We start from the raw sequence: 19,117 nt of genomic DNA on the forward strand, positions 1-19,117 counted from the left end.
TTGGTTTTATAGCTTGGTGGTGGCCACGCTTCTGCACAAGGATAGGAATGTCTGACAGTTTCGACCTTGGTGTGTGTGTGTGTGTGTGTGTGTGTGTGTGTGTGTGTGTTAGTGCAAGGTCCTCACAAGGATCGTAAGACTAGTGTGTGTATGTGAGCATAAGGACATGTCTGACGGAATCGTTATTTAACCAGTACGTGTCACACTGCACTTTCTATGGCAAGCTTTTAGAGCTTCAGAAGAAAAAAAAAAAAAAAAAAAAAAAAAAAAACTCAGGCAGAGAGGCAGACTGCCATCACACGATCACACACTCCTACGAGTAATTAAGGTAAAGATGCGAGTATGCGCAAGTGATCACAGTATGTAACATGTTTAACTAAGGTACGTCAGCATGACAAAGTAACCCTGAAACTACTGTACAGATGTGATTTTGCTGAACTAATATTCTCGCTTATAAATAAAAGTCTTTAGGTCACATGGCATTGCCTCCTGCAGAATGGTAATAGTTTCCTTTCCAAATTAGCTCTGCACTGATTGCTCCTGTACTTGGCATGTAGGCAGAGTAAAAACAGACTTTCTGCTTTTTGTTCTTAATGAATTGGATCTCTTTTGCTGTGTTTGAGATTGTGGTTGTGTTGCACTCAGTATTTCAGAAAGCTCACATGGTGAAGTTTAAGAGCGGCTGTCAAAACAGCTTCGTGTTAAAATATGGAGTAAGAAATGTACTTAAATCTGAAATAAGTCTCTTTTAAATAGGAAAAAAAAATGCACAAAAATTACAATGCAATACAAATTAGACTTAAATGTCAACTTGTATTCATCTATTATATTACATATAGTGTATATCAACTTTCTTTTTCACCCTTTTTGTGGTTCTTCCCCCTCAAAGCATTGGAGGCACACAATTGTATAGAAGATCTTCAACCGTGGTAGGTTTAAACAACTCATTCACTTGATCTAGGAAAACCCAAACCTATTCCAGCATGACCATATGCACAGAGCAGCTCCATGAAGATTTGCTTTACATGGGTTGGAGTGAAAGATCTCCTGCTATAGAGCTCTGACCCGCTCAACCACAATCCAAAATCTCGTGGAACATCTTCCAAGATTAGTGGAGGTTTTTAGAACAGTAAATGGAGAATGGGATGTTCAAAAAGCACACAATCAACCATCTTGTAGTAAAAAAATGACACCACAATATTTTGAACATACAGCAGTTTTAGTTTTAATTACTTTCTTTAAATAAATACTGTTTTTAGATTCTCTGCACTTGCTTTTGCAAATGATTTAAAAATCCACAATAAAACTACGGCAGGGAAATACTGCCATCTAGCGGATATTAAAGCTCTTTTCCTTCACTGTCCCATTGATCAGCTGATGAGAAATCGTTAGTCCTGAAATAATAATAACTATAGCTGTAGGCATTAGAGACATTTTTTTATTTAAAATTAACTTACTATATTGGTCAGCATCAGGACTTGGAGATTGAATGTAATGGCGAGGTACAATGTCCAAAAGTGCAAACAATAAAAACAAACAAAAAACAAAGTTTTGTCAAATCTACACACTAAAACCAATAAAAAAATAAATAAATCTCCTTGATGCACTAGTCTTATATAAACCTATCCAATAAAAAAAAAATAATAATAACATTTAAAAAATTAAATGAAAAAAAAAATGTTTTTAAAAAGGACAAATATAAGGTTCCTTGGGTATATGAGACATGTATCTGACAAGTCTGCCACAAAATACACCAAAGCTAAAGAACAGGGCAACTGAAATAAACACGTGGAAATGAGACACAGGTGCGAGCAATGATATTAATAGACAGGAGAGAACGACCTGGGAGAACTCTGAGGACCTCTAGTGGTTTAAATACCACACGAGTCCAACTAAAAGTCTAAAATCCTAAAACTAACATTATTCTAAATGCTATTGTAGCCTGGTAGTGCATTTCTATTCTATTCTATTCTATTCTATTCTATTATTTTACATCAACTTTATTGTCATTAAGCAGAGTACAAGTTAACAAATTACCAGAAGTGCAAATAGCAATGTATATAAATAAATCTAATATCTTCTTCTTCTTCTCCTTCTTCTTTCGGCTTCTCCCAATAGGGGGCGCCACAGCAGATCATCCGTCTCCATACCCCCGTCCTTTACATCTGCCTCTTTCAACCCAACTACCTGCATGTCTTCCTTCAGCACATCCATAAACCTCCTCTTTGGTCTTCCTCTTTTCCTCCTTCTGGATAAATAAATCTAATATAAATATATAAATATACAATAAAGGTATTTTGGGAAAAAAATTTTACAGCACAAATTTTAATTAAAGCAAGACAAAAAGCTAAAAGATATTTCCTCCTCACCTCATTTACATCCCTACCTGACTTTACTAACACTATTTTAGTTAAAAGATCTCCACAAGCACACTCCAAAATCTGCTGGAACATCTTCCCAGAAGAATGGAGAAGAATTTTTCTATAACAGCACATTTGGGGCCTAAATATGGATCGTGATGTTTCAAAAGCACCGACAAACTCACCAGGATACTTTTTTGAAAAGCGAATGGAAAAACAGCCCAATGAATAGACACAGCTAGATCATTAGAATTAATTTAGATATAGTTTATTAAAAAGACATCGTCTCTGACTTGTCCTCTACGTAATCCAGTACTACAAGAGCAGGTCTGAGAAAAATCAAACCCAAGTCATCCTTTTGTTTTTTTTTTTTCATTTCATTTTTTCCACAAAGTTAAAATAAAATACAATAAAATAACACCCAATTTTCTCAGACAAAGGGAAAAGGCAAAAGTAAAACCAGCTTACATCTGAGTAACATTTTGTACCATATAAATCACGCAGATATCAGTGCAAATGGAGATATCGCGAGATTGAACGGTCAAATGCTTGGACTACATGAGCCTTTTGATAAAATACGCTCTGTACAGGTCACGTGTCTGTATTCATGTGAACGAGACACACACACACACACACACACACATATATACACTAACACAGAATACAAGAACACACATGTGATTGTGCAGCATGTGTGACCAATTATAGCTTTGAATAAAAAAAAAAGACGTACATGCTTCCCAGAAGCATTTAAGAGCTTAGATGTTGTATACATTGTATAAGATTATGTGCACAGCAAATATGTACCAATAGAATTAATTAAAATAGAAATAATGATAATTACAAATAATACAATATTACAAACAAACAAACAACAAGAACGCTAATGTACACAAGCCGGACACTGATTTGTTTTGATATACTTTAAGTCACAGCATTGAGTGTCCTTGGAGGGGCTTGGATGCCCATCGAGGGGCCTCGGATGTCGCTCGCAGAGATTTGAATACATGCAGAAAGGCGTCACGAGACTCAGATTTTTGTTTCTGGTCCGTCTGCATGTATGGGCTGGAAGGAGTTGCGGATCCGGGCGGCTTCGGCGGCACACAGGTGTCCGAATGCTTTGTTGTACCATTCTGGAGTTCTGCCTCTAATTATCACAGGGAGGGAAACCAGGAGAAATTATTGAGGCTTTACACACATTTCAGTACAAACATATGTAATAGTAGCTAATGATATGGTCATATTAGCCAAATATTCAGAGGCGGAAAGAAACGAATTGCATTTACTCGCGTTACTATAATGGAGTTTTGTGCATTTCTATGATTTACAATATGTGATGTTACTTTTAGTTAAGTATTTTTTTGTCGAAGTATGGTACTTAATTACATTTTAAAAATATTAGATTAGATTAGATTAGATTAGATTAGATTAGATTAGAGTCAACTTTATTGTCATTACACATGTAGAAGTACAAGGCAACGAAATGCAGTTTGGGTCTAACCAGAGTGCAACAGCAGCAAGTGCAGGATATACAGTGTTTACATGAGTTACATAAATTAAATTAAATGGTATTATAGGACTATAAACAGTAATTTACAGATGTTTATGTATTATGAATATATTATACAGATGAATATATATGTACTATAAACATAATATACAGATGACTATTACTATAAACAGAAATTTACAGAAAGATATGTACTATGAACATAATATATATATATATATATATATATATATATATATATATATATATATATATATATATATACCCGTTTTCTGTTTATAGTAATAGCAATATTATATATATATATATACAGTACAGACGAAAAGTTTATATATATTATATATACAGAACAGACCAAAAGTTATTAATTAATTAATTAATTTAAGTAATTAAAATTATATACATAACAAAAAGTGAACTGAAAATATGTCATATTGTAGGTTTTTCAAAGTAGGCATCAAGAGAATGCCAAGAGTGTGCAAAGCAGTAATCTAAGCAAAAGGTGGCTACTTTGAAGAACCTACAATATGACATATTTTCAGTTCACTTTTTGTTATGTATATAATTCCACATGTGTTAATTCATAGTTTTGATGCCTTCAGTGTGAATCTACAATTTTCATAGTCATGAAAATAAAGAGAACTCTTTGAATGAGAAGGTGTGTCCAAACTTTTGGTCTGTACTGTATAAATATACACAGTGTTAAAGTTAGCCAATGGTGAGCTGCAATGCAAAAAAAGAGTAAATGAGCATAGTTTTGTGTAGACAGTCCATTAGTGCAATAACATTTACATTTACATTTGGCAGCTTGGTGGTGGTGGGATTGTGACCTGTGACCTTCCGATCCAAAGTCAAATGCCTTAACCACTGAGTTACCACCTCCCAATAACGACGTGTGAGGGGAGAATATCCGTTACCGAGTAAAAGAATAAATAAAACTGACTTCATAACAGAAGATTTTTTTTTTGCTGCAAAAGTGTGTAACAATAGATTCAAGTCCTGTAGTGTTTTTTTTATATATATTTTTTTTGTTTTGCTATTGCACATTAATTTATAAAGGTGTTCCTAGTTTATGATCTCATTGTCCATTTTAAACTACGCTAGAATCCCCCGACCCCCACCCCCAGCTAGACTTTACTACAAATGTACTTGTACTCAAGTAAACTTGAATTGAATATCAAAATACTTCTGTAGAATATTTTATATCTCTTTCCACTGGATATATTGTTAGGATTTGGAATAAGACATAAATAATAATAATAATGTACTACAGGATTACAATGACAGCATATTAGCAACTATTGTTTACTGCTTTGGACCATCGTGTGTAAGATGAAAGAGCAAAACAGAGCACTGTAATATTATTAATGTGATTAATTCAGTATTTTTTTGAGAATTGATTAGCATTTATAATAGGACCCAGTGATGTAGGATTATCGAAGATACAGTACGCATCTGGACTACTGTCAATATCTCAGTCATATTCATATCCATAACCATTCTATCTAATTTTGTATGTATAGTTTATAGTATATCTTTTAATACTTTGCACTTTTTTATACCTTTAATACATTTTTGATATTCGATTTCTATTTCCACGTAAATTCTTCAATATTGGACAGTCGTGAAAAAGCATTTCATCGCATACACCGTACGAATGTGTACGTAATGAATGAATCATGATTTACATGAATTACAATAAATGATTCATGATGAATTATTATAAAGAATGGAATATTTGTATGTACACCAGAAAAGTGTTTAATAGTATCGTCTAGCACTTATTACTGAGCTAATATAATATTTGTAATATTCGCATTATGCTGTAATGACCACTCATTTGCAGAATGATGTGTGTGAACTCACTTGAGGTCTACTCTGCAGATGTGTGTGAGCCGCGACTTGCCCGAGCCGCAGGGCTCCAGCAGGTATCCAGACTCGAGCACGACTCCCCTCACGCCACCTGCGAGAGGACTCTCGTCATGCTCGATGGAGACGGATACTAGGAGCATGCGCCCCGAGGTAAATCTGTCCTCCATGACCTGTACGTGTACACAAATCAAACACACAGCATTAAGACGTGTTCAGTAGTCATTCTTCTAGACGGTTATTCATGCAATACGTAGTACATTTGTTACTTTTCATAAAGGGTGCCAATAATTTTGTACAGGGAGTAACTAAGAGAAAACGCTGTATCGACTTTTTTTTTATATAGATTTGCATTCATTCATACCTGAGCACTACAAAGTCCCTGCTCGGGTGAGGGGGCATGCGGTTCAGGACGTATCGGAAGACCTCCGTCTGTTTGTCCAGCACTTCACATACTCTCCACTGCAGCAGATCTACATCCCACAGGTGGCGCTCTCGCAGTACTCGATTTAGGACCACCGACGGAGGAGCTTCAACTTCCACTGAGACACGCCAGCGCCTCAAAGGGTTTCCATCACCAACCTGCGAAAGACCAGTGCATTTCGTTTAGACTCGATCAGAGATTCTTGTACTTACTGTTAAAATTTAGCGAACTCTAGCCTTGAAATTTAAGGGTAAACATCCACTATATCCTAATTTATGACAGGGGCTTAGTGCCACATAAAAAAAAAAAATTAAAATAGAAAATAACGAGATTAAAGTCGTAGCAATATGAGAATGAAGTAAAATTACAAGAATAAAGTCGATATATTTTCCAGAATAAAGCCATAATATTTTGAGAATAAAGTCAAAATATTTTGAGAATAAAGTCATAATATTTTAAGAATAAAGTCATAATATTTTAAGAATATAGTCATAATATTTTGAGAATAAAGTCATAATATTTTGAGAATAAAGTCAAAATATTATCAAGAATAAAGTCATAATATTTTGAGAATAAAGTCAAATTATTTTGAGAATAAAGTCAAAATATTATCGAGAATAAAGTCAAAATATTTTGAGAATAAATTCCAAATATTATCGAGAATTAAGTCATAATATTTTGAGAATAAAGTCATAATATTTTGAGAATAAAGTCATAATATTTTGAGAATAAAGTCAAAATATTATCGAGAATAAAGTCAAAATATTTTGAGAATAAAGTCAAAATATTTTGAGAATAAATTCAAAATATTATCGAGAATAAAGTCATAATATTTTGAGAATAAAGTCATAATATTGTGAGAATAAAGTCAAAATATTATCAAGAATAAAGTCATGATATATTGAGAATAAATTCAAAATATTATCGAGAATAAAGTCATAATATTTTGAGAATAAAGTCGAAAAATTTTCGAGAATAAAGTCATAATATTTTGAGAATTAAGTCTAAATATTTTTAAAATAAATTCAAAATATTATCGAGAATAAAGTCATAATATTTTGAGAATAAAGTCATAATATTTTGAGAATAAAGTCAAAATATTTTGAGAATAAAGTCAAAATATTATCGAGAATAAAGTCAATATTTTGAGAATAAAGTCAAAATATTATCGAGAATAAAGTCAATATTTTGAGAATAAAGTCAAAATATTTCGAGAATAAAGTCACAATATCTTTTAAAAATAAAGTCGAAATATTTCGAGAATAAAATCATAATATTTTGAGAATAAGGTTTTGAGAAAAACTGTTAAAAAAATTGTTGAGAAACGTTTAGCTGTTTTGCATAAAATGTATGTGGAGAATTTGGTTAAATCCTACTTTTTTACTTACAAAAATTCGTTGTCTTTTGGTGCACAGAATTATATTTATGAATTATTTATACTGTTTGTTTATTTATTGTTTTTTAATTCTATGCCAGCAGAGGTGGCTATTACAATGGCAAGATCAGGGTGGGTTTGATGAGGTGTTATAGCATTTTACAGAGTGTGGACTACAGCAGAGTTTAGTGGTTATATGGAGTCTTTCAGTTTAATATTCCATAAGTATTTAAGTATTTTCCTCCATATGTACTTTCTAATTTATATCGTATCAAAGCTGGTTTGTGTCTTTACGTGTATTGCAGTCCATTAATATGTGTTTTATGGTCATGTTTGTTTTAAAGTGATGACATCTTGGGGGTTCCAATGGTCAACTCCAAGGATATCAATGGTTAAACCTAATTCAAAGAGGAGTTGTTGTTTCTCAAGCAGCTGTGAGGAAAATGATCGAAGAAATTGATCCCGATGGAGTTGAACACAGGTGTGTGACTTTTTCCACAAAACTTCAGGACTTTTTTCTCATATTGCTGTGACTGTAGTCTGGTAATCTTTGATTTTGTTTACATTTTTAGCAGGCCATTAAAACGCCGTCGTACTTATCTACTTTAGTTGAAATTCCGATGGAACAATATTCTGCTCATTCATCTACCCTCCTATCTCTGACCCCTAAAGGCAGCTTTGCCATTACAAACTTTGCCCGAGTCTCCTTCGCTACCTTCTTGTATGCGAGCTCTGTGTTATCGGAGCTTTGGCACGACACCCAGCCTTTGGCTTTGTCCCGCGCTTCCTTGCGCAGGACCTGAAGTCGGGAATCTAAGTGCACAGGCCATGAGCCTTCGTCCTCCTCCCCTTCTTCGTGCTGCTCCTGCTTACACAGGTCCTCCAGCGTCGGGGCCTGCAGGTCAGCCTCTATATACGAGTTCCGCGACTGCGTGACCATCTCATGAGGAATCTGAGGGTGGGGGAGGAGAAATTAGATTTTTTTTTTTTGGAAACTTAGAGTTTTAATGTCACACAGTGAAAAGAACTGGGTCATCATATCACTCTCTCGAAAAAAGATGGTTATTTAATGTCAAAATTTCAATCAAATAGAAAAATTATGTGAATCGCCTCAGTGCTGTGCTCAAGATTGTATACCGTGCAAAAGACATGATTTGATTGGATATCATGAAAGCATTTTTAACCACACCCCTTAATAAAGTATCAGATCAAACTCCACCCCTTTTTCACACTACAATGGCCAATAAGGCATTTGGCCTTGCTCAAGGGGGCCAGTAGTAGGATCTTGGTGGTGGAGGAATTTGAACTCATGACCTCCTGAACCAAAGTCAAATGCCAGGTTGATATATGCCACATTGGAACAAGTCATTGGTGTTTTCAGAGAGTTTGAAAGATGGAAGGAAAGAAAGAGAGATGGGTGAAAGAAAAGACTTACCTCAAATAGCCGGTTACATTCTGTGATCATATGTGCCAAGCCCTGAGTGGCAGCCAGGTTCTCATTTAGGTCCTTTTGGTCAGGTCTTCCAGTGGCGTATTTCTTCTGCATGGTTCTATAAAGAAGCAGGAACATAACTTTGATTCTAAATATCCTCAAAAACTATGGAATGTCATTTGAGGCCAGTATTAAACTTCACCAAAAGTTTGTGGACACCTGGTTATAAGTATGGTATATGCTTTTTGAGCATCACATTCCACATTTAGCCCCAATTTGCACTTATAATTCCGTCCACTCATCTGGAAAGATGTTCCACTAGATTTTGGAGTGGATTGTGGACATTAGTGTTCATTAACCACAAGATCGTTAGTAAAGTAAAGGTATTGATGTACTGTAGGTGAGGTGAGGAGGCCTGGGGTGCAGTCAGAGTTTACATACATCCCAAAGGCCGGGACAGCAGGAGATCTTCCTCTTCAAACTATGTAAAGCATATCTTCATGGAGCTGGATCAGGTTTGGGTTTCCAAGTTCAAGTGAACGCAAATTTTAATGCTACCGCATCCAAAGACTTCTTATACAATTGGGTGCCTCCAGATTTGTGGTAACAGTACAGAGTGGAACCACTTATGGCAGAAAAGGTCAGGTGTCCACAAACTTTTGACAATATAGTGTACTTAAGACAGTAGGGGCATTGTTCTATAGTGCACCAATGTTTTCCTTTTTTCCTTTTTATCTTTTATGTAGGAAACAGCACACCAAATAAGCATCACTTCAACTCAAGAAACATCTGGCACAAATGCAAACATTGAAATCATCTGAACGGTTCGTACACAACCTATACACACTCACACACGCATGCAAAATCTGATTCTAAATTCAAGGAACTTTGTCTATTTAGCAAAGCATGAACGCTCTCTATGAATACCCACCTTGGAGAGAGGTTTTCCTTCTTCAGGATATTGAGGTGGAAAAGTGAGGGCGCTAAGCACACAGCGATATTCATGGGTGTCATCTGATTCTCCTGTACAGAGGAAGTGACATCGCTTAGAAAGCACAGCAAGGTTTGGAGGACCTCTCGGTTCTCATCGGACATCAGCATTATGGCAGCCTGGATCGCCTGTAACCGCTGGTCCTTAGGCACATCTACAAAAATTGAGAAAAAAAACCCCAAAAAGTTGGTCATGCAAACAAAATATAGATTTGGATAATAATTAACGACTGAACTGTTTACATTTACATTCCCGGCAATATGGCACTTCTTTTAAAAGATACAGTCTGGATATACGGAAATGTGGGTTCTTACACTGGTAAATATGGAGGAAGGTTTCTCCCAGTTTGCTGGTGAGGAGTGGCTCGGGAAGATCTCTGAAGAACTGCTTGACCATGTCGGCCACATCGTAGGCGGACTGGTCTTCGTAATTCACGTCCTCCGGAGAGCTTTCGTTCATTTGCCTGAGAGCCTGGATGCGAGATTTCACCCCGGACTTGCGGAAGAGACCCACCTAGGGATTATCAGACAGTGAATTATTGGTAACAATGGTGATATGGTATATTCTTAGTGGTTTGGGAAAACCCATCAGATGTCCCCTTATTGTGCTACTACTGTGTATTTCTACCACAGCTCTAAAAACCTACATATCATTTCGAAAAATCAGGCTTAAAAAAAAGTCTTCAGGTGGTGTTGGAACTGCCCACACCCCAGAGAATATCGAGGTGGTTTGAGCTGCCGTCGTGAGGAGCCCTCACCGCTCCGTTCCACAACACGCATCATCGCTGTGTTGAGCTGTTTCTTTGTAATGACCCACAAATGAGCAAACAGGACGTCTTAACTGGTAATGACACCAAATTTCCCTTTGCGCACCACTCACACCATCACCATTCTAATAAACAAATAATGCTCATTGCACACCAAGTCACTGCTCCATTATATTTAATGGTAAGGGATTCGAAACGAGCTCCCTCCACTTCCAAACAAAGGCAGAGGCTCCAGGGTCGCCAACCAAAAATTTTTCCAAAGTTTCCTGTTTCACTAAAGCAACATAGAAATGCTTACTCTTTAATTTAGGCTCCTACATATGTTCATGTAAAGACCATGTTGAGTAAGAAGCAAGTTTAACAAACGTGGTGGTAAAAACAGACAGTCTGAGAAAACCTCAGCAGCTATGTGTGATTTCCTCATGCAGGGAATGTCACGCTCCGTCAGCCGTGCCATGCGTTGATCAAAGCTGACATAAGCTTAGTCAATTCAGTTTCGAATCAGATTCTCTCTGTCTGAAAACGTTCGCCGTCCGCCTGCGCCGCAGAAAATCTTTAAATGAGATTTCACTGTTGGGGGTTGGGTGGTGAGCAATTTTTTTTTTTTTTAATGCAAGAACTTTGGGTTTAGGCACATATACATGAGAACCATACTTCAGGTCTGTATAGATTTCAGAAATATACACAATAAAATATGCTCAGATATAACTAGATGAAGGTTTTCCCAGGCTAGCTTATACAATTTTTATATCTGAAAGATAAACACTGTAAAATCCACGGTAAAATGTGTAGTATTAGGTTCTATTCGGTGATATTATGAGGCATATAGTATTAGTGGGAACCTATATTGGGTGTGTTATGGTACTGTGTGAGGAGGAATAAATGTTGTTGTAAGACGTCATGGCTGGCTGTTGCGTTGTCCGTTTATGAAAGGTTAAGGTACCTATCAAACAACAGAAAAAAATGTACATTGCATTCTTTTATATCTTGTGGAGTTGACGAACCTGGTCAAGACACTGGCTCCTGAGGTAGCGGAGAGCCTGCTGGAGGCCCAGAGGTAGAGGCTGCCCGAAACGCTGGACGTGCACTATGAGAGGAACACCAAACACGTTCTTATCCTTATAATCAGGAACCTTCATCCGTTTCATGAACTTTGGAACTGACCTGCAGCACAGAGAATGGTTTTTATAAACATTTCTAAATAATGTCTTAATCAACACTTAAATAACAGATTAACACACAATTCATTTATATGTTCTTCTTAAGTTCTTTATCTATTACAACAACCAACATAATTGCACATATATCAATTCTCACCAGGTCCAGCCATGCTTGTTAGACAGTGAGTACTTCTCCATGATGGCTGTGAGGCGCAGTAGAGAGAACTTCTGCAACAGGCTGAGCTGTCCTGCTGATTGGTTGGTGATCTGTAGTGAAGCCACTGAATGGCTGAGGCGGTTGGAGATCTGGAAACTTGGCCATCGCAAACTTAACACAAAACAGGAATTATATTTACTATACATGTAGGCAGATCTACGGTTTATTGCAATGAATTCTGGATTCCGATTGGTCAGAAAATTCTGATGAAAAAGATTTATTCATTTCCATGTTCAAAAACCCTTTTTTTGTTTTGGTAACATACACTTGTATAAAGATTATAAAAAAACGTCTGATTTAAAAGTCAGTTACTTGGCAACCTGGCAAACAACATTTTAAGAAGAGGAACAAGTTTTTATAGTAAAAGCGATTTCATAATGGTGATAACAGGAATTAACATGATTTGAACATTCCACAGATTAAACAGTAACTACAAACTAAGAAAGAGTAGGATTTGGTTTGGGGACACCTGGTCATAACTATGGTATGTTTTTTGTCTTTAGTGTTGTACTTTGGAAAACCAATATTAAACGACAAAAGCAATTGTGCCTAGTGCCCGGTTCACGGCTTACAAATTTGTAAACAAGCCAAAATCAGTACTGTGTTCTCTACGAATGTAGATTGAGATCTATGTGATGTTTTTGTTTTCAGCAAAGAATTGCACCAATATCAGAAAATATAATAAAAAGAAATAGATATAAATCTCTAAAATCTTACCGGTTTGGCCTGGTGAGTGATGCCCCGACCCCAGAGTCTCTCCTCTCTCGAATTCCTGTAGATTCAGTTTCATTGAGTGAAACACCATCTCTGTCCCCATCACTGGGTGTAACCTGGCCTTCCAACACTGAGTGTCCCTCTAAATCCAGCGTGATTTGACTAGAGGACTGTACGTTCCCCTGGCCTTTCCCATCCTGCTCCACCTTGCCTTTTTCCACACTCTCTCCTGTAGGCAGAACGTTCTTGGACCAGTGAGCCACAATCTGTTGCAGACCATTCACATGCTGCAGGATATCATCCAAATGTGGAAACAAGTCCTCTTTTTCCAAATCGATCAGGTCCCCGGTGCTGGCGTAGAGATGTGAGCCGGGCACATTGTCGTAGATGCTGACCCTGCTGCCACGTGAGCAGCACTGTGTAACGGGCCTGTGCTCTTTTACGATGGGTGGACGTTGGGTTTCAGGAACCCTGCTGAGAGGTGCTGCTGTGGGTGAGAGACTCTCAATGGAAAGAGCTTTTGGGAAAGTTCCAGGCTTGTGGTCTTTTGGGATGTGCACTACTAGGTCTTCGTAAGAGCGGAATTCATTGCGTTTACCCTGAACGATGGTGGAGAAAACGTCCAGGTCATCCAGATACATGCCACTGCGCTTGTGCTCAGCACGGTGGACTTTACGTTCCTTCAGGCTTGGAGTACTGACAGTACTATCACCGGATTGGCTGCTGCTACCTTCACTGCTCGAATGTGAACTCAACACACCATGGCCATTAATCTCCACACACTCAAGAGCCTTCAAGGTTCGAGGTTCTTGCTGTAGAATGGGAGCACTGATCACCAAAGTCCTATGTCCATTTTCCTCTGGTTCACGCGACCTCAGAGTCTCCATGCGCCGCAGGAAGTCCTTAGCCCGACTCCGACCCATCTTGCCATGCTTGACAGGAAGTGAGGAGAAGCAAGGATGCTCCGAGGAATGATGGGCTATCCCTAACTTGGGCATTGCGCTTGAGTCGGAGCAGGCACGGCGCGAGCTATCTGAGTCATCCGCACTGTGAGCTCGAAGTCCTGCGCTTCCACTGCTACTTTCACTGTGCAAGGACGAGACGTCGGGCTCGCTCAGGTCTGTCAGAACGCTCTCACTGCTGGGTGTGGCCCGGAGGACTGACTCCTCCCCTGGCTCCCTGGGTCCCGCCTCATCAAGGAGACGGGACCAGCGACGGCTGCTCCATTCAAAAGTCCATTTGTCGCTAATAGCAAACAGGTCATCTGAGTCCGAGTCTTCACTCTGTGGGAGCAAGACAGTAGGTATGTTTACCTGCAGCCGGAAACATGAGCTGCGACTGGCGTTAAAGACAGACCAGGATACCGGGAGATTTAATTTTAAGTAAGTCGATAAAATAAATGCAGAATTTTTTATTTTATTTTATTTTATAAACTCAAAAGTCCCAGTTTGACTTGAAAACCCAGCAGTTGTCAGATTCAAATATAAATTGAATACTCATAAAATGTGTAAATTAATTAAACACGCAAATTTCGAAGTGCATTTGAAATGCAATTAAACTAATACGAAGAATTACAAAAAACATTTAATACAAAAACTCCACCTGACAAATTTTCTATAAACTTCTTTTGTGTTCTGTCCAGCAAAGACATCTGAAGTAAATTATATATGGACAAAAGTTTGTGGGCACCTGAGCATAAGATTTTGTGCTTTTTTAAACCACCTCATTCCACACTCAGACCCAACTTGTTTTTATAATAACCTCCACTCTTCTGGGAAGATGTTCCACTAGATTTGGGAGTGTGTTTGTGGAAATTTGTGCTCAATCAGCAACAAGGCTGTTAGTAAACTCAGGTACTGATGTAGGTGAGGTGAGGAGGCCTGGGGTGCAGTTAGTGTTTGAGTTCATCTCAAAGGTGTTCAGTAGGGTTGAGGTCAGAGATCTAGAGCGGGCCATTCAAGATCTTCCAAACACTTCTAACCCATGCAAAGCATATCTTAATGGAGCTGGTTTTGTGCACACGCACATTGTCATGCTGAAACTGGTTTGTGTTTCCTAGTTCGAGTGAAGGGAAAATTTAAATCTATCGCATCCGAAGACATCCTATACGACTGTGTGCCTCTGACTTTGCTAACAGTTTGGAGAAGAACCACACATGGCTGGAAAAGTCAGGTGATCCAATACTTTTGTTCAAATTCAAGGTGTTGGACAAAAACATAATCCTCTGGACTAGTATGCATTGTAAATCTTATATTAAAGCCTTCGACTTTAAATTAGATCGCCAGAATCATTAGAGAATTTATATTGATTTTATAGTCAATTGCAGTTGCAATGTTTGGCATAGATCCCATATATATATAAATATATAAATATGAAGGTTTTGGGAGATCTGCAAAATAAATCAAATTAGACTGATAACCAGTTTTGTATGTTGACATAGAAGGTACATAGACAATGTACTAAAAATAAAAACAATAACACAGAGGAAACACACAGATAATCACATTCTGTAATTAGGCTACATTGGAAAAAACATTGTCAAAAATTCCAATGAATTATTTTAAAATGTCAAATTATTATAATGTACGGAAATGAATAATACCATTAGTGTGATGTTAGATAAAACAGGTGATATGTGTTTACTGTCTTCGGTTCCACTTAAAAATGTAGTTTACAATTTTAAACAAATCATTTCAAACTAAAAAAAAAATAACTTGCTTCAGGGTGTTTCGTTAACGAAAATGCTCCGATCGACTCCCACCCTAGAATGCGGTATTATCAAATTTCACAAAATCTATAATGGGAGGATGAAAAGCGCATGAACAGGAATGTGGTCCTTTAAATATCCCACCAAAAAAGCTTTTCTACTCAAATAATAAGCAGGAAATTCGAATCTCCCGTGGCTCATGTGAGTTATATAGGGTCATGGTATATAAAAAGCCATTGTGCTTACCTTCTTTTTGGGAAGATTCACATCCAGTTTCATCGAGGCACACTTGTTTAACGTGTTGAGTCGCCTGCACAAGACAGAAATAGAACAGAAAAATTTACAAAAAAAAAAATACAAAAAAACGCTTGATATTTGGTTAAACCTTCTTGAAAAGAAAACCTTCTGCACTCCACATGAGATACAGCAGAAGTAGGAAAACGCTTTCGGAGTTAATCGGATGAAGAGCTCGTCTCTTCCTGCCCATGCATGAGCTCTGGCTAGAAGTAAACCCAATTAGTTGTAGAAATCAGCTCCATGCTCTGGTTCTAATTGGGTGAGACTTTCGAGCAGCAGCTGTCCAGCTATGACAAGTAACTGAAGAGCTTTTAATATAGTGACACAGACAGATGATGGGTGTCTCCTCTGATAATGGAAATTAATATTATAATAAATAATAATAATAGTAATTATTATTATTATTTTTAATTTATGTCATTACATTTATTTATTATTAAAAATGAATTTCCGCGATAAACGGACGCAGCCCCAGAAATGCTATTTTTTTATTGTTTAAGCCATAAACCGTCCTCCCACACTCTTTAAACACACACCGAAAACATTTGCAAGAATATACCGAGATGAATTGTGTGTAAATTTGTACAAATATTACATTTATATTAAGTACTGTAGTACAGTGCAGTACTGTAGCGTAGCCTATGCATAGTTTCTCCGCTTGTTTATTGGTCGAAGTGTCCTATGATGTCAAAAAAAGGTGCCGAGGTAAAGATACACGTCACCGCAGTCTTTATTTTCATTGGCTGAATCTGGTGACATATGTCTTTGACCCCGCCCCCATTTCGGACGTCAGAGAAACCTACGGTTTCTAGTAACGCTCCTCGTTTTTTATGATGAACTGAAATCGACCAAACAAAATAGTCATGTGCCAAATTGAAAATCGCGATAAAGTGGGACCACGAGATTCGATCTGCGATAAATCAAGGGACGACTGTACTACTGCTACACTAAAAATTGGTTCATTCTTTCAAGCTTATTTTTATGCACTTGATCTAATTCTTTTCATTATTTTATCTTTTTTTTTAACATATGAACAGTTATAACTAAAAAAAGGAATGTGTATTGGGCTCAAATAGGTCAAGAATGTAATAAAAATTGATTTGAACTGAATAGGAGTTGTTTATTTCACATTGATGGAATGAGTCTCCATTGTCAGGCAGGCGTACTGACCCGATGAAGCCTTCGTGCTTTAAAAAAATGTAACAAGCTGCATTTCTTTCTTAATAACTTTAAAAGCCGCTTTCATGTAATAAATAAGAGAAACCAGAAAGTAGCTAGAAAAGGATAAAAAAAAAAAAGACCCTATTCCCTTAATTATTTACTAAATTCAATTCAAATGTATCGATTTAAACATTGAACATTGTCCTAAAACAGAATTAGAGGGATAAACGAATAAAATATATATGTTTTATGTTTATAAATGTATCCTTATAGATTAAATCTGATAAACAGTACACAGAGAGCATTCTTCTCTCAGAGCTTGGTTGTTGAGGTTTCGTGGGAAAAGTTGGCTCGAGGTATTAATAGCTGCTAAAAAACAAAACCAACAGTAAAGATGGAAACAGTGATGACACATTTCACACTTGGCATGTGCAAGGAAACAGAGGTTTACAGGATTTATTGTGTGTATCTGGAAACAGATTCTTGGGCGTTTGATGACGGCACGGCTCTAAAACAAGGAAGATGAACGGCGACGTCGATGAGATTTAATGCTGTAGGAGCAGGAGGGACTGGAAACTTTCAGAAGCAAGGATCAGTGTTTATAAAAAAAAACAAGACACTTGAACGGATTGAAAAATATAATGTGCTAGGACCGAACCTTGATTCACGTGTGCTGAAACATTACGGCCTGAATCTACACGAAACTGATTACTGAGTGAACTGTCAGCATGCTGCACGGTTTTATTATGAAAATCTATTTACATTTGCCAGAAGTGTCCAAATCTCTACTTGATGTTCTCTGGTACCACTGCGGCCTGTAATCTCCTATTTTCTGAGTCCAATCGGCAGCAGGGGTACGATGCTTTTATGTCCAATTCCGCCGAGAGATCGTTTGTTTTGGCAACGTGCTCTCGGTTCGCAAAACAAGATACGCACCACGTGGGCCTCGTTTTCCAGGCTGGAAATGAATTCAATAAAAAATCACACGTGGAAACGTTTGGAGTTTTTTGAGTTCTGTAAATTGACATGTAAAGAGACTCGCAAATCAATTTGTTAGGCTTCAAATGCTATAACCGGTGATGAGTTGAAATATTAATTGAATCCAATTGCAAAGACATTTATTAAACGTTTTTTGTGCAAAATCCAGAATAATTCCACAAATGAAGACCAGGTATTATAACCTGAGCACCGCTTCGGCTGAGCTGCATTACTGAATCATTTTCACGCTGAGCCGTAAAAATGTTTAACTCTTTTGTCCTCATTTTTTATTTCCAACTCTCCCTAAGCTTTCACTTATATAGAGTTTTGTGGGTGTGGCGAGCTGTAAATCACACCACCACTCTGACACCTCAAAGAGAGCTGCAGATGTTCTTCCATGGACAATCGAAAGACTGTGCTTGTCAAACAGATTACTTTCAAGTCGGAGGAGATCTATCATGTGTAGATCTATTATCTATTAACAGTCTGGAGGGCAGTCTGTGCAGCTGGGGATGGTTCCACATTAACAGCCTAAATATCCATGAAGTTGATGAGCAACTCAAGAACTTTGAAGATTTATTTGGACTGTAATAAATATCAACAGTCTGCAACAATGACTCAGGACAACAGTTTGCAGAAAAGAATCTGCATTTAAGCGGCCTTCACTGCACACCTCAATAATGATGGAACTGTAATGAATGGACATTTGGTGCGGAGGATGAGGACGGGTTCTCTTTTGAGTCTCTCAAGGTTTCTTCCTCATGCCATCTCAGCAGGGTTTTTCTTTGCCACACTCGCCACTGGTTCGCTCATTAAGGTTCAACTTATAGGCACTAATCTTATACAGTCTTTTATACAACTTTAAAACTGCTTTATGTCTGTAAATCTTCTTTAAATTAGTGCCGTTAAACGAGCCCAATATCGAACACCCATATACATCTTCTTCTTCTTCGGCTTCTCCCATTAGGGGGCGCCACAGCGGATCATCCGTCTCCACACACCCCTGTCCTCTACATCTGTCTCTGTCACACCAACTACCTGCATGTCTTCCCTCACCACATCCATAAACCTCCTCCTTGGTCTCCTCTTTTCCTCCTTCCTGGTGGCTCCATCCTCAGCATTTTCCTACTGATATACCCCATGTTCCTCCTCTTCA

General features: G+C 37.6%; 2 protein-coding genes across 2 annotated transcripts in view; both read right to left on the reverse strand.

The window, feature by feature from the left end:
* nbeab (neurobeachin b) overlaps positions 1-2,097 on the reverse strand; it is a 426,194-nt gene extending 424,097 nt beyond the window's left edge. Inside the window, 1 exon segment of the mRNA XM_046863205.1 lies at positions 1,458-2,097. The gene's annotated coding sequence lies outside the window, so the exon portion shown is untranslated.
* A 509-nt stretch (positions 2,098-2,606) lies between these two features.
* stard13b (StAR-related lipid transfer (START) domain containing 13b) overlaps positions 2,607-19,117 on the reverse strand; it is a 120,541-nt gene continuing 104,030 nt past the window's right edge. Inside the window, 12 exon segments of the mRNA XM_046863206.1 lie at positions 2,607-3,507; positions 5,737-5,881; positions 5,884-5,912; positions 6,104-6,321; positions 8,254-8,490; positions 8,974-9,088; positions 9,902-10,115; positions 10,276-10,474; positions 11,732-11,891; positions 12,045-12,215; positions 12,822-14,101; positions 15,772-15,835. Of these exon segments, the coding sequence (XP_046719162.1) occupies positions 3,390-3,507; positions 5,737-5,881; positions 5,884-5,912; positions 6,104-6,321; positions 8,254-8,490; positions 8,974-9,088; positions 9,902-10,115; positions 10,276-10,474; positions 11,732-11,891; positions 12,045-12,215; positions 12,822-14,101; positions 15,772-15,835 (2,950 nt within the window). The 3' untranslated portion in view covers positions 2,607-3,389.

Source organism: Silurus meridionalis, chromosome 12 (assembly GCF_014805685.1).
Source record: "Silurus meridionalis isolate SWU-2019-XX chromosome 12, ASM1480568v1, whole genome shotgun sequence".
NCBI lineage: Eukaryota > Metazoa > Chordata > Actinopteri > Siluriformes > Siluridae > Silurus > Silurus meridionalis.